The 16,292-nt window shown below is 47.9% G+C and overlaps 1 protein-coding gene across 1 annotated transcript in view; it reads right to left on the bottom strand.

Moving 5' to 3' along the window:
• Window positions 1-5,001: 5,001 nt before the first annotated feature.
• The window catches only part of ATXN7 (ataxin 7), a 100,136-nt gene continuing 88,845 nt past the window's right edge, over window positions 5,002-16,292 (bottom strand). The window contains exons 12-13 of the mRNA XM_029917888.1: window positions 11,583-12,561; window positions 5,002-9,114 (exon numbers count right to left, since the gene is read on the bottom strand). Coding sequence (XP_029773748.1) covers window positions 9,097-9,114; window positions 11,583-12,561 — 997 coding nt within the window. The 3' untranslated portion in view covers window positions 5,002-9,096. The remainder of the gene's footprint in view (window positions 9,115-11,582; window positions 12,562-16,292) is intronic.

Genomic DNA, 16,292 nt, shown 5'->3' with positions numbered 1-16,292 from the left:
CTTGAGGTTTGTGGTTTTGAACCCCGACTTGGGCTCTGAGCTGACAGCACGAGTCTGCTTGGGATCCTCTTCCTCTCTCTGCCTCTCCCAAAATAAACTTAAGATTCTAAGGTGAATTGCCTTGTAATTCCACCCTAGAGACCGCTCCTATCACCATCTTGATGCTTTCTCCACTTTTATCGGGTGCACATGTAGTTTTTAATATAAAATTGGACCCTTTGTTACATACTGTTCATGAGTTATTCTATATAATTACAAATCTCAGTGGAGACTTGGTAAACTTCAAAGTAACCTGGAGGTGACAATACAGTTGGAATCCAACCCGCCATATGCCGTGGGAGGAACCGCACTGGCACTGAAGCTGGAAAACCCAGATTCTGGTCCCAACTCTCCTCACACTAGCCACCTGATATTGGGAGAGAGGATAACCTCTCTCTCAGCCTATTCCTCCCGTCTGTAAAGTGCAGGGGAAATCAGGCTGATGTGGCCCATTTACATGAAAACACAACTCAAGCGCTAAACCACCACAGGAATATACCAAACATCTATGGCTCAGCGCAGTAATGTGAGCGTTAGTAGAAATTCCTACAAGATGAATAAACAGGGACCTCAGCCAACTTTTCTAGGATAAACAATTTTAGAGCTCTTTTTATATTCTTATTAAACTGTTTTTTTTTTTTTTTAATGCTTATTCACTTTTGAGAAAGACCGTGCGAGCACAGAATCCAAAGCAGGCTCTAGGCTCTGAGCTGCCAGCAGAGAGCCCGATGTAGGGCTTGAACTCATGAACTGTGAGATCATGACCTAAGCCGAAGTCGGATGCTTAACCCACTGAGCCAAGACTGAGCCACCGAGGTGACACTAACCTATCTTTTAAAGAGTATTAATGACTGATACTTGAAATACTGTCTTTCTCCATGATTAGGGGGCTTCTGATGATCTCCCACCTTCCTCATGCTGCACAGGCTACTAGTTGCAGCAAACACACGTCCACAATGGCAACAGGGGAATGAAGTTTCAATCCTGTTTGGAAAACATAAGGAGCTCAAATAATCACAAGCCTGGGTTTCAAAGGCATAGAGCACAGGCTTGCATTACTCCTGTGTTTCTGAAGACCTACAGAGGATATCAAGAACTGGAGTAGTTTGATCCAGCTCACTGTAACCCTGAAGTACCAACACGGTCAAGGGGGAGGATTACCTTGTCATTCAGAATGCTCTGCCCAAGACTCCCAGGCCCGACTACAGGCAAAGTGAAGAGGGAGACTCGGCCACTAGGAGGTCAGTCTCAATCTGGCGGTTCTAAGTCCTGCAACTGCCTCAGAGGAAGTGACCGCTGAGCCAAGATGCAGGTACCTGGCATCTGACAACTCCATCCACCCCCTTACCAGCTCACCAGAGGCCTGTGTCTCCAGGGCCTCTGCACAGAAGGGAGTATCAAGGCTGATAAAATGCCACACTTGGCTTTGGAGGACTCTGCTTTTCGTACAGCCCTCTGTTAAAGGCTGTGCATATGTGCCTCAGAACTTGGGGCCTACGTGCAGTCCAGTTGCCTAGTCTGTTGCTCCCTCCTGGCCAGAGGATTTCCACCCTCGTTCAAAATGGCTTCTCCCTGAAGCTGCTCACCACCCACAATACCACCAACTCACTCTGGCTCACTGCCTTCAGACCGCCAGGCTCTCCATCCTGTTCACGCCAGACCGAGCAGCTGGCTCTGTCTTCCTCCCAACCCCAGCTACTTTGAAACTCGCCACCTATACAGCAATGGCCTCGCCTCACGGCTCCTTCGCCCAACTCCAAGGCTCCCCGCCACCGCAATGCCACTTCTGTCCTCTGCCGTGGCCTCACCCAGGACGCTCACAAGCGCCTCTGAACAGCTCTGCTGTGAAAACTGACACCTGGTATTCCATTCTGACCCCATCATCTGATTCCCTCTGTTCCCTGACCTGTCCCTCCAAGTGCTCTGCCACCCTCCTACCTCTGTCATCTGGATCCACCTCTGTGAGCCCCTCTTCCATTAAGGGCCATACTAAATTAAACGTGGACTTTGCTCTGTGACCTTCAACAAATCACAGACAAGTTACTTGGAAGAGGGATCAGAAGACTTTACTGGGAGGGTGACTGCGAACACAGTGTCTCAGAGCATCCGCAAATTCTACGTGGCAGAGCACGTTCTACCCCCTGAATACCCAGTCAGGGCCATCATCAATGACTTAGCCATACCTCACTCACACGCTTTAATTCCTTGGCAAGCTCCCTCTCCAAGTTCTCACTTTTCCACTCAACCAACACCTACTATTTATCCTGGAGAAAGACGCAGGAGGAAACAAACTTTGCCTGAGTGGGCTGATGGGGTTCTTAATGACAATGGTGTCAACTGTCTTAACTAACTAAACCATGTCCACCTCATCTTCTGCCTTCCCTGGTCTGATCTGATTATTTCACTCTTTACCGATCTGTCTTCACCGAAATACACTCGTTTTTCTCCAAGTTTCATCGTGGGCTTTCTTCTATCCCTGGGCTGTGGAGGGTAGGCTTCAGGTTTGTGAGGTCTTGGAAATGGAACATAAAATGTGGTGTATCTGTGCCTTGGCTAGAGAGCATCTGTGACTCCTTTCCTGTGATTCTCGTAATCTGTGAAAGAAATAAAAAGATTAAGAACCAACAATGTAATAGACCTGAATTCACAGTGCGGCAACGCCACCAGTGGTTGTGGAACCTTGGGCAAGACCCTTAACTACTTAGATGTCCCTCATCCATACGGAGGGTATCAAAGTAACCTGCTCTCGAGGGGCTTTTGTGGGCAGTCATGTCTGCAAAATGCTTCACTGGGCATTTGAGACATTCACTAGATGGGCAGTACTGTAATGTACTAACGAGCCAAATCTAACAGCTGCCTATTTTTCCTAGGTAAACTCATCTCCCCCTGGTCCTCATTTACCATTTGAGAATGAAGGACAACCCTTCATTTTACAGCTCACACCTATCTCTCAAGCCCCATGCAGGCTGGATAGCTAGCTAGTAGGTAGTAAATCTGAGTCTCCCAATGGCTACTCAAATTCATTGTTGTAGGGTTTGGCTTCTCTGTCATCCATCACATACTTCACCTAAAGATCATCAACTAGTTTAGCAAAGCTAGATACGACGTTGTCCGGGATTTCGTCTTCCCCTTCATGTTTAACATAATTAGACCTCAAGACCTGTTGGGTTCTACCTTTAAATTACCTGTGCAGTCCCCGATTTCTCCCCATGGTCACCATCTTAGTCTGGAAACTCAGTAGCTCCTACCTGGATTATGAGGACAGCTCTGCAACTTACTTTTCCCCAAGGATCTCAACTGTCCATGCGGTCCTCCATAATTACTTAGAGGGTCCTTATGCGATAGGGATTAAAAAAAACCATTAAATTATGTGTTTTATTCTCCCCTTCCTCCTGAAAACTTTTATCTTTGGCTCCGTCTCACCCTCTCCAGAGAGAGAATCGCCGCTAGTGCCAGCTTTGGTCCAGAGGCTTTGGTTGTAGGAAAGCGGGTAACAGATGCCAAGAATCACAGCCTTCTAAGGTGAAAGACAAGTTTAATGAACTCCCATTAGCAACAGAAGCAAGTGTTTCTTATTTGAAGGAAAGGACTCACTGAGTAGGAAGTGGGGTAAGGGGGAAGACTTAGGCTTGACCTGGGGAAGAACTGTTTGATTGGTATGGGGGGAGGTGGAGAGGTGTAAAGGAGGAGGAGTGAGGCAAAGGAGAGGGAAGTGCAAGAAAAAGAGGCAAAGATTAAGTGCTTTGATTTTCTGCTCCCCGGTTACTTTTGGCACGTGCACTGTGCTGGCTCTGGGCCCTGACACTCTCTGGGCGATACAGATACATTTGGTGAAACAGTATGTCCCTGGGAATGAAGGTCCCATGACACTTAAGGGTCCTTGACGATGTGGCACCAACTTCTGCAACCCTTCAGCCCCTCCTTTCCAGAAGCTTCACCTAGAATGGTTCTCTCTCCCACACTTCTTCCCACCTATGCTTGCCCAGTTTGCTCCCTCTGCCAAGAATGACCTTACCCTCCCTTCTTTGCACTGAGCGAGTCTCTTGCTATTCACCACCAGGTTGCCTGCAAGGGAATGGAAATAAAGAGCATTAAGAAATTGAATGAAGCGGGGACCTGGGTGATTCAGTTGCTTAAACATCCAACTCTTGATTTCAGTTCAGGTCATAATCTTGTGGTTCACGAGTTCGAGCCCCGTGTCACATTCTTCTCTAAAATGAATAAACTTAAAAAAAAAAAAAAAAAAGAAACTAAGTGAACCTCTTCCCAGGAAGTTTAGGAGGGACGCCCAAGGCGAAAAGAGCTTCTCAGGGATGATTTAGGAGTTGGCCAATCTAAGGAGGGAATGGGAAGCCCATAGTGTGGTGGGGGGTTGAAACTAGCCTGACTCCTCCATTTAACATGTGGACATTTTCTCTATCACACAGATAAGTTGCTGCCTTTATTATCTTATGCAACAAAAATCATTTTTAAGTTTTTAGAACGATTTATCTGTGAATTGTCAAATGTGTCCAATTTACAAAGATAAAAAGTGTCCTTTGTGCTCTAATACCAACATGCACTTGTACTGCCAGTGAGGGAAGAAGTATGTGAGAGCAAGGAAGAGATGGGACCAGTTCCGGAAACACCACTTACCTCGGGAAAAAGACGGAAACCGACCACACACTGGCAAATTTACACATAAGCAAGTACAAAGAGAATGTGTTTCCCAACCTATCGATTTCCCTTTGTCGACAAACCTGCAGAGCGAGAGCACACAGTAGTGTTCGCAGCTCACCCACTTATCAATTTCTCCAAAGCAAAGGCTTTGTGCCCAAGAATGAAACCTCTCCAAGCCGTTGGAAGCACTCCGCTTATACAGAAGGGAAGGTAAGCGGGTGCTTCACGGGGTCTGATGCCAAAAATGAACGCAGGTCAGACTGGATTGAAGGGGGTTTAAGTATCACGAGGCGGAAACATGTAAAGTAGTTCATGCAGCCAGCCTTATTTATTGAGAAGTCCTAATTTTATTGCCCATTTAGTAACATGTTTGTTCCACAAACTAATTTCTCATAAAGCAAAGCACAACCTTTTCTTATAAATAGTATAAATTATTTTATTTACAGAAACTTGTTACAAAACAAATAGACTATATATTTCTTCTCTTTTAAATATCCAAAGTAATTTTCTATCCCTTGACATTTGTTCATGTTCTATACAGCAGCCAACACGAAGTCCAGCTGAGATGCTTGATTATGTGTACAAATTATCACACTATTCACACGTTTCAACACAGGAGATTGCTTTTTATAACCAAGCTCAAAAAAACAGCAAAATGCTTTTCAAGGCCCTACATTCACACCGACAGTATGTAGTGCTCATTTAAATGATCCGAAAATGTAAAATGTTTTGCACAAAATGTAAAAATGATTATTTTCTGTTAAACAAGGAAACTTTTCACAATCATTTCCAAGCCCCCCCTCAACCCCCGCCCCGGACAGAATGAGACAGTAGGAAATTACTTGGCAACAGAACTCTCGCAGGAAGACAGCTGCCTTTATAAGTTACATTTTTCAAATTACACATTTTTTAATGTTCTCCGAGGTACTTTGTATTATATTTTTGGAATATAAAATATTTTAAATATTCTATTTTAAACTCTGTATTTCATGAGTGAATAACAAAACAGACATATTGTGTAAGTTGCTGGCTGACAAAAAAGATTGGTAACCCTTGGTGCCACCGGGCAATCCGTCACCAGTTGAATTACTGTGAACCAAAAGGCCTTAATTTTAAAACACCTTTATAAAATTACCAGCATGGGTGGTTTTCAACCCCTCCCCTAAAATTTTAGAAACAATATTTAGGTGGAAAAAGCAAACTCCAAAAGTTTCAACTGAACATTCAAGTCTTTTTAAAGAATCTGTCGAAGCTTAAAACTAGGTTCAGGCACTTTTTCCATTAGTTTGAAACCACATCACATACTAACACACATGTGCTCAGAGTTACACAGACACGCACAGGCACGCACGCACGCACGCACACACTCACACATAAAACACTAACAAAAGAAAAGCAGTGTGTCACTTAGGTACATGTAGTCTATCAGGAAATCAGGCAACTAGAGAGAAGCAATGCCCACTTCGTCTGAACGAATCCACTCCCGAGACATGAAAAGGGACAAAAAGACTTTCACAGAACAGAGGCATCCCTTAAACTGTAAAGGAGGCAGGTTCTAGAACTATTGGCTTGGCAGTGAACCACTTCAAATTATAAAAAGGTATTTACTTTTATTAATTAATAAATAAATACTAGATGATCTCAATTGTACCAAAACAGGATATCAGAAAAAAAGACCTGTGCAAAAATACATATTTAAATATGTACAATTCATTTTTAACAAAATATGTCTTCTGAAATAGGGATACTTCCATATTTATAATAGAACAAGAAATTCCAAAATAAAGATACAAAAGTAGGTTTTGTAGAATTCTTTGTTCATCATTGCAGCACTTTTTTTTTTTTTGTAGGTTAAGAAAACTGCAGGAGTTGTCATGAAATTCTATTGGAAAGAATATAAAAATTATCTTGGTTTTAAATTGATACCAAAGTCTGTCTAGAAACAACCCAACCACTGCAAATTTGGTTTTTGCAAGTTAATTTAATTCAAAAAAATACTTGTACTCCCGTGTTTTAAATGGTCTTAAGTGTTCATTATAATAAAAAGTAGTTGTAGGAGAAAATAAAATATTTGAACAGTCTAAAATTTAATAGCACTGTTTAGAATAGGTCTGTTGGTGGCAGGCAGAGTTCAAAATGGCTAATTTCCTCACCCCGATCATCTGTGTACTACCGGGAGACATAATGAAATTCAATTAAAACCTCAGTCTAAGAAATCAAATGGCCCGCACTCACTTAGGTAAGTATCTACATAGTTCTGAATTGACCTGCTATCATGGGTCCTATTCACATCTTTCGGAACAACGTGATCTGTCTATAAATTCCATTGCTGAAAGCAACTTTATATCCATCAAGTCCCCTTGGCTCTGAAAATAAATTCTACCCATACCCCATTGCACTTGTCACCAAGGAATCCACTAAGTCCATTCTGAGTCCCTCTTACCTCCATTCTCTCCCTCCGCGGGATGGAGCATGCAGCTGATTTCTCCTAACTGCACCGAACCAGCCCATCTGTGCACTCTCTTTAATGAGCTCTCCTATAGTATCATTTTTAAAAATATTTACTGATTGCATAATAAGTGAACAAGATACTCTTCTCTCCTTCCTTTAAAAAAAAATCAATATTTTACATCAATTGATAGCTAAAGTATCTGCATAAAGTTTTTGTTGTCTTACATAATAAGAGAAATTCTGTAGCAATTCACATTATTAGGCTGGTAACCAAGTATTGATTCATTCTACTTGTTGTTGACTTGAAATTCCCTGAAACTGAAGTTTATAACCCAAGAATTGTAGGGGGAAAAAAAGGATGCACTGATTGGCTCTGTCCAGGCCCAGCCCTGGATCAGAGCCTCGGGGAGATTTACCCTGTGGCGTTCGGCAACTTTGTGTGTTCTTCTAAAGCACAAGTGCCTGGGTTCTGGTTCCAGGAGCTGTGAGAGTGGAATCACCAGTTAAAATGCCCCAGCTCATCCCCCAAATTCACTGATGTGTGAACGTATTAAGCTCCGTCTTCTGGGATGGGGTGTTCAACAAAAATAAAGAACCCAAGGGTCTCCAGAACTCGCTCAGGAAGACGGCTGGTGCTGACCCCACCCTGCACGGAGGGCCTGCTGGGGAGGCTATATATGCGTCACAGCATCTGTGCGTGGGCACATGCACACACCCGCCTACTCCCCTCGCTGGGTGTCGCCCCCACCCACTGGCATCCAAATGAACAGGGGGAGAGGACGGGGGGGTGCAGACACACACACAACATGGGGGGCGCTCAACACAGGAATTTACACGGAGCCCCAGGACAGTATCCACAGAGACCGAGGGTAATGCACAGAGTGCCCTGGAAACATTAAAAGTATACTAATGACTTAGTGAGTGACAGTTTCTGTTGCATCCTAATAATTTCACTTTACAAAGGCAATTTTTTTAAAACAGGAGACTGGGCACGACAGCCAGCCCAATCTGCCGTACTGTTTAACATGACACCTTGAAGGATCAAAAAATTCCATCTCTTTGGAAATCTTGGAAAAACAATCCCCCCATAGTGATTTCATCCACCCTCCCTTGACATCCCCCAACCAAAATTTGGCTTTCCATTATCAAAACAAGTTTGCATTTGCATTTTCTTAAAAAAAAAAAAACACATAGAATTGCTTTTGTACCATGAAAACTAAGCCTCTAAAATGTCGTATACTTGCTCTCTGGGCATCAATGGCTTTGAACCAGTTTGTAAGGTAGAAACTTTTGACAGCTTCTAATCCCATATCGCCTACAAGAGGCTGGGGGGAAATACAGGCTACTGTGCCCTGGTGCCTCGCGCTAACATCCGTATTCTGTTCCTGGAACGCTGCTCTGAGAACCTAACGGCAGAGCCCTTCTCCGGGGGGTCGCCCAGGGGGCAGCTCTGCCCTCCTCCGGAAGGCGTCTCCAGCTGGGCTACCCACCTGCCGGAGAGTGACCTACAGAAGACAGTGTAAGAAGACGACCTGGGACGGGGGGAGGAGGGAAGGAGGAAAGTGTACAGTAATGCTCTTGCCCAGACATTCTCTCCCCCAGCCGATCTACTCAATGAGCGGCTCCATGATTTGCTGCAAGTTAAAAAAAAAACAAAGCAAAAACCTCTCACAGATCGGTAGCAAGCAGTCCAGACCACTGTAACACTGATAAAAGCAATTTTGGTGGCTGAACTTGATCCAGTGTCCTTCACGAGTACTCACTGCTACTGACATAGCTTCAGGGAAATCCTCGTTACAACAACAGCCCGGCAGATTCCTACCCTCGAGGCCCACAGGAGGTTGGGAAAACAGACTCAAAGGCATCGTGGAGTCCATAGTGCTGAGTGGAGGTGTAACTTGTCGTCAAAAGTGTCCAGATTATTCCTCCCCGTGCTATTTTCAGCTGTCAGGGACGTGCCTTTGGCTTTCAAAAAAGAGGGGGTGGGGAAACAATGAAAAGGTTAAGTAAGCAGCTGTCCACGGCACTGCCCTGATGCTACACGCGAATATGCCAAAGGCCACGCACCACTAAAATCTCCAGATGTCGGGGGCAGTCAGCTACAGGATTTGGCCTCAGCTTTCAAAATCCTTCATCGCCCTTGGGCACAATCATTCTAGAAGACTAAGTCTCAGAAAACTGTCTAGAAGACGTGCAGGCCAGGGTTCTAGCTTAGAGAAAAGGCTCTCATGTTTGCCTTTTGGTTTTATCTACAGATTTCCTTTCCTTGAAGGTGTTCCAGGTTGTCAGACAAGAGCTGAACAAGGCCATGTGGGCGGGCACACACAGGTGTGGAAACTGGTACCCAAGGCAGTGCCCGTGCCTGGGGAGAGGGAACTCGGCCCCACAAGCCCGCAGTGAGCGATCCAAGTCCTTGGCCGCAGAAGCCGTGGGCACATTAGGGGGTCTGGGGAAGCTGCCAGGCCCCACCTGCCAGGCTTCCCAGTGAGTCCCACTGCATTCCCTGGCATAGGGGCCTTCGCCCAGCTCAGTTATCTGTGTTAAATCAGCTCCACAAGAAACAAGAGTCGAGGTTCCTACTTTTCTGAGAGGAGTATTCTTTAAAGCATTTTGGAATCGTGGTTCCTTTAAATTCTGATGAAAGCTACCAGATTCCTTCTGCAGATAAATAAGCACAGACATAAAAATTATCCAACACTTTCTGGGGGTTTTACCGATCCTCCGATCTCTAGCCATGGGCCCCCCTAAGATTTGTGCAGAATAAAAAAGTTTTCCACTACACAGAGGAAATCTTTCTCAAATCCAAACTTAAGTTGAAACACATTTTAGTAACCCAAACTCAGCCTGCCCTAGTGGGCCAGAGCCCTCACCGACGGTGGGTACCAGAGGGGGCAAACCGGTAAGAGCCATGCTTGGGCAGATGTATGGGTGGTACCAGATTAAAAAGCAAAACAAAAATACTATCTAACTTTAGCAGTGGCCAAATTTCCCATGCAAGTCCAAATCTGCAGTTTCTCTGAAATAGGTATCCAGGTTCTGGGAGCGTGGGATCCGTGTGGATGGGGCTCCTACCCGCTCCCTCTCCACGGGTGCTGTACTGCCTGCACCCCCCCTCCTCCCTGTTACTTGTGGGTACCGGGGCAGCAGCGGCGTGTCCCTGAGGACACACACACTTGGTGAGATAACCTACAGGTGTCACAGAGCCGCAGCCCATGCCCCCCGCAGGCTCCCACAGAATCGGGGAACCGCACTCACAAGGGAGTGTCTAAAGGACCAGCCCTACTGCTGCCTGCAGCGTCTGTGCTGTATTTTTACACTCATAAACACTAATGATTACCTACAAACCAAGAAGTAAGAGCCCATTTTCACATGTCCAGGGATCCCTTGCTCAGAGCCAAGCAACATAAAAACAGCCCCCATAGACTTGAGGCTCAAAGAGAAAAATTTAAGCAGTTGCTATTTAAATTCACAGACAAGTATGCTCCCTGTACCTCTGGTACTGGGTATTAATTCACGCAGATATTGGGGGAACTCTACCACAGAAAGAAACTTCGTGGTAGATTCTGGAGAAGTCCTAACGTGCCATTTAGGTTCTGAAGATGAAAAACAAAACAAAGCAGCCCCCATACCGCAAATCAGGGCTGTGGAATTCCTGTTCGGCAGCAAGGAGAGATCTGCTGGGAGTGAAGAAACAAGAGGAGAGATGGGACTCAGAGCCAAGGGTGCTGGAGAAAGGCCCTCCAGGGGAGAGGGGCAGGGGACACCGGTAACAGGTGGGGGAGAGTGGGAACAAAGAACGGAGGAGAGAAAGTCACAGTTCCTTATGAATCTGATACCCAGTTCGTCACCACTGTACAAATGGGCCTTCTTCATGTTTCTCTTTAAGCTCTTAAGTTTGAGATCTGAGTCGTCTCTGCCCACACTTACTGGAAAACCATGAGAGAGCATAAGGACAGAGTTACCCAGAAAATTGAAAATTCTTTGATGGGAAAAATTAAAAGGCCTTTAAAATTTAAACCACCCCTCTCCAGATGAGTGTGACTGCAGGCCAGCTCTCCAGAGGAACAAAGTAGAGGCGCGCTCTGCAGGAACCCCCGGCCTGGCGCGCTTCCCAAGCGGGTGCACTGGACGCGTGCCCCCCAGCCCTGGAGGGACTCTGCCGTCGTCGTGCAGGCCGGACGGCTTCCGAGGCCCTATGTGCTAAGAAGCGCTTCGTGGTGTCCTTACCCAGAGGCAGCTTCCCGCGAGAAATGCTGCAGAGAAACTGTTTTGCCTTAATGTGGCTGTGAACTCTTCCTTTTTGAAAAGAGACCACAGAGCCAGACATGTGTTTACAGGCAAACCAACCAACCCCGCCACGCACATCCGGGCGGTGTGAGAGCTGGAGGGAGAGGAAACGGGCGTCCCCACGGGGCTCACAGTCCGTGTCCTACCTGATGAAGGAGGGAACTGTTCGTCAGTCCTTGTGCCCCTGGGCCGGCGGCCGCGTGTTTCATGTGCACGTTGTTCATGGCTGGCAATTTGGCGACCTTTGTGGGTTTGCTGCCGCTGCTGTTGACGCTGCTGGAGCCAGGTGAGCACTTCCTCTTCTTTCCCAGGAGTCTGTCCAGAGGAGTGTGCGAGTGCGGGTAGCCGCCGTGGGAGTTGACGGGCAGCTCGCCGGACTGGTGGATGAATGGGCCGAGAGAAAGCGTGGAGTCGCCGCTGTTCACCATCACACTCATCCTCTTGATGGACTCAGCGGGGCTCCCCCCGGGGGGGCCCCTCCCTGACTGGTCGTGCCGGACACTCACTGAGTTCGCCTTAGTGACCACACAGTTGAGGCCGAGGCCGTGGGAAGACGCTACCGCTGATGGGTAGGGAGGCCCCGAGTGCGCCACACAGTTCTTCCTAAAAGTCTCCATGGAATGAGAAGAAGAGGAGGAGGAGGAGGAGGAGGAGGAAGAGTGCACTAACAGTGGGGAACTATTTTTGCGTTTCTTTCCTGAGCCGCCACTGGTACTGCTACTGGCGTTGTGACAGTTAGTGCTGTTACCAGAAGGCTCCTTGGGCCTTAAAGACTTGCTGGATTTCAACTTCTGAGGCTTCCTGGACATCGGGGAGGAGGGCACAGAGGACAGGCCGGAGGGGGTGGCGGGGGACGAGGACGAAGAGCACACTTGTCTGGACTGCATACTGCACACAGGGTCCAGGGCCCCGGAGGCGGCAGGCTGTGCATTTAGTGTGGTTCCATGAGCTGGTACCGATTTGCCGTTGGGGGAGCTGCAGGCGGACGCGAGCAGGACTGGGGAAGCGGACACGGTGGCCGCTGCCAGGTAGCTGACCCCGCACTGCGGTGTGGGCACCGAGTTTGTCCGGTGAGGGGCACGTGTGGAGACGGGTGCGGTGGTGCTGGGCACTGGTGGGATTTTCCTGCAAAGAGAGGGGGCAGTGAGCAAGCATCCCCACGGGCCCCAGGGAGACGTTTGGAGGGGCGCACCTTTCACTCTAGACACTGGGCAGCAGGCCCGGTCAGGGAACAATCTGAGATGCGCAGCCGATCCCGCCACTCCCCTCCCTCAATTCCGTAAAGCCTTGCCGGGGCTCTCAGAATACTGGCGGGCAAGCCTCAAGTGCCTCCCCCACCACTGGTCCCCAGCCTCACACGGCTTCCTTCCATCTACCACCCTGGTTCCTGGATGCCACCCACCAGCCTTTTGGGAGGCCCTGTCCATCTTCCGCCTACAACACTCTGACCCCAACTTGCGCTCAGCCGGTGGTTTCAGGCCACCATCACGTTCTTAGGAAATCTGTCCTGCTTGTCCAGACTGGCTCGGCTCTGCACGGACTCGTGCTGCTGGTTCCCAGACTTGGGGGAGCTCACGGCAGCCTGCACGTGTGATACTGATCATTACCTTCCCTACAGAGCAGTGCACACCTTACTCATAACTGTGCCCACAGTGCCTGCAACACAGAAGCCACGCAAATGCTGACACCATCCATGAATACACGAGGAGAAAGGAAGGGTAAACAATTTCCTAGCAACTCCTAGGTCCTAACTCCGGGCTTGAAGCACATTCGAGGTTTCCAGCCACAATGTTGGCACAATGTATTCTGTTACCAAAGTCTGGGCAAGGTACCGACCTGGGGAGTAGAGAGTCGTTCAAATGGCAAACCAGGGAGGCCCTTTTAATCTTTGCTCTGATTTTAAAATGGGACAGCACCAAAATTTCAAAAACCCCTATGGCAGAATCAACACCGAGGTAATAACACAGAAAATGGCCTGAACAGAAGGCAAACACCAACACCGGCCTGGTCCTGACCACAGGGCACAAGGCTGCTCCAGCCACTGCACCAGCTGGGGCTGCGGCTCGTCATCGTCCACGTGAGAACTGTCCCAAACTGCTGCCGAAGTGCTCTCCAGAAGCTTTTAAGGCCTATAACTATTAATACAGAGAACTGTTCACTGTGAGTATTTGTACCAGCTATAACCTACAGGAGTGCAGCTCTGGCCCTAGAGATCAGTGCATCCAGGCCGACCACATCCAAATCCCTGTGAGGCGGCACTCGGATACAAGAAGTTTCTCCATCTCTCTGGAAGACTCCAACAAGAAGCAAAGACTCAGAAGCCGGGCTCCAACCCCATACTACTCACAGAGGACAAACACAGACATTACCTGAAAGGCAGTGAGAAATGATGAGTCCCTGCACCCCACCCAGACCTACTTCATCACAATCTGGATCTCAACCAGGTCCCCAGGCACTCCGCGGGCCCTGGCACCCGTGAGAAACCCTGCTCTAAATGCAGGGGTGTAGTACGGCTCTGGCTTGCTGGGCGCAGTGGCTTCACGCGGCCACCAGGTGGCTCAGGGAGCCGAAGCCTAAACACCAGGCTGCAGGACCCAAATCCTGGGGAAAGGAAACGCTTCCATAGAGGGAGACATGTGGATCTCTGTACATGTGACACACTGGTTCCTGGTAAAAAAGCTCTTTTAAGTCATTCGTTACCTTCTGTAGAAGGACGAGACAAAGAATATGTAGTTGTACTGAACTACATCTACACAAATCAACTCCGTAAAGACACACAAAGAATTAATAAAAATGCTTCTGCCTGGGGGTTGCGGAGGGTGGGAAATAGCAATGTGGGGACTGGGGGACTAAAACCTTGAACTGTATACCTCTTTATATTCATTTTTTCTTTTTTTACCCAAGTGAATTATTAATCTAACAAATTACCTCAACATTGCCCCCTATTGCACCCCCCATCAAAGAAGAACCCTTTGCTAAGGATTGCATCCCTTCCTCAAGGGATGTGGAGTCATGGTCCCCAATCAATGGTGGACAAGAGTTGACAGAAATCACAGAGTTTGGAACTGGCCTAAGCGGTCACAGCCACGCCCCAGAGCAAGAGCTGGTCTGACCACTGTCCAGATTCCTAGACCGAAGAGGACCTATTTCGATCTCGTACTCAAATCCCACTTCCACATGTCCTTAGCTGCAATAGGTAACAGAGGAGTAAGGGGCTGAGGGGGCTGCCCCCTAGAGTGGGGGGCCCGCTGGAAAAGGGGACTTTGGGCCAAGCCAGCAGGACGGGACCTGCACCGCTTTGGGAGTTTGGCTGAGTGGGTCAGCGATGCTGGCTGGGGAGCGCTGCCTCCAGCTGGGAAGGGCTCGGCGCCTCCCAGCAAACCCCAGGGGCAGCCAGAGAAGCTGGGGTGCTTCGGCCTCGCTCCGGCCTCACTCCCGGCACCTCTCTCTGAGCTCCCACTCCTCATTGAGCAAAACATCCATCTCTGCTGTACTGGCTTTTTCAAAACCAAAGTTCATGTTAGTGGAAAGGCATGATTTCCTCCTTGCTAGGAACACTTGATTGATAAGGCCGTCAGCCTCTGACAGAACAGAGACAGTGGAGGCAACCTCATGATCTTGCGTCTTCCCAAGTTCACCACACAAAGAGGACAACCCCTCCACACAAGCCAGTAGGAACTGAAACCAACTGCACCCTGACTGCTGGCCATGAACCACTCCTCAGCGTAACAGGGAGAAGTCATGCTGGGGATACTTGTGAACTCTTAGGAGGACGCTAAACACACAGTTTGGGGTGCTCAGTGAGCTCCCCAAGTCCTGGCAGGTAGTCTGAAGAAATATGAAGCTGAGATTTCACATATTTGGGGGTTTTCTGATGCTTAGAGACCCCCAGAATCCCAACAAACATTGCCCTCTTTTTCCTGAGGAAGGGCAATGTTCCTTCATGAAGAAGAAAGAGGAGCCTCTTAACTAGTAAAACCCAGAAAGAAATGTGAAATCAAAAAGTAGAGCACCACAGCTCAGGGTCTGATTTTCTAAGTGAACAAATGCAAGTCCCGTTAATGATCACAGAGGTGGTTCTTCAGATTGTGGACTATCTGAGGCCTCTGACCAGTTTCCTCTGCCTTTATTAGGAAACAAAGGTAGCAAGGCAAGTGGATGTTCTGGCAGAGTTTGCTCAGGGAGGCACTAGGAAATGGTGCCCAAACAGAGAATAAGGAATGACATGCGGATAACTGGACAGCTCCTTTGCTTTAGCAAAACTCAGTATTTCCCAAAGTAGGTTCCACCGAACGTTAGTTCCCAAAGATGCTCCCCTAAAAGGGGTTCCCAGGTCAAAACAGCTTGGGATATGTTCCACATTACAAATAATATCTCCTGCTTTGAGAGTTATAATGAACAGTGTGCCCCTTAAAGGCTCTGAGAAGTCCTGCAGTAATGAAAATGATGCCACTTGAGAAAAAGCTAAGCCAAGCCCTCTGGCCATGGAACTCTTCTTCCACTTAAAATCCCATGCAGGAAATACCAGCACACATATCGATACACAAGATGACCATAAATCAGAGCACATGGCTCCTCTTCCTGAAACCCTCCCGCAGCTCCCCACTGCACTCAGAATTAATTTCAGGGTCATCTGGTCCCTGCCAGCTTCTTAGGTCTCATCTTGCACCATGATCGCTTTCTTGCTTTTTTCAAGCAAGTAGGATCTTTTCTGACTCAAGACCTTTGCACACACGGTTCTTTCCGCCCGCCCCACCATCCCCTAGCTGCTTGTCCTCATGGGTTTTTCCGTCTCTGCTCAAGGATCACCTGTTCGGCGAGATTTTCCCTGAATCCCCCTGGCTTGCGGTTTTCCC

The sequence above is a fragment of the Suricata suricatta genome, chromosome 12 (genome assembly GCF_006229205.1).
Source record: "Suricata suricatta isolate VVHF042 chromosome 12, meerkat_22Aug2017_6uvM2_HiC, whole genome shotgun sequence".
Classification (NCBI taxonomy): domain Eukaryota; kingdom Metazoa; phylum Chordata; class Mammalia; order Carnivora; family Herpestidae; genus Suricata; species Suricata suricatta.
Note: the sequence above shows the minus strand (reverse complement) of the source record. Positions and strands in the feature narration are given on the sequence as shown.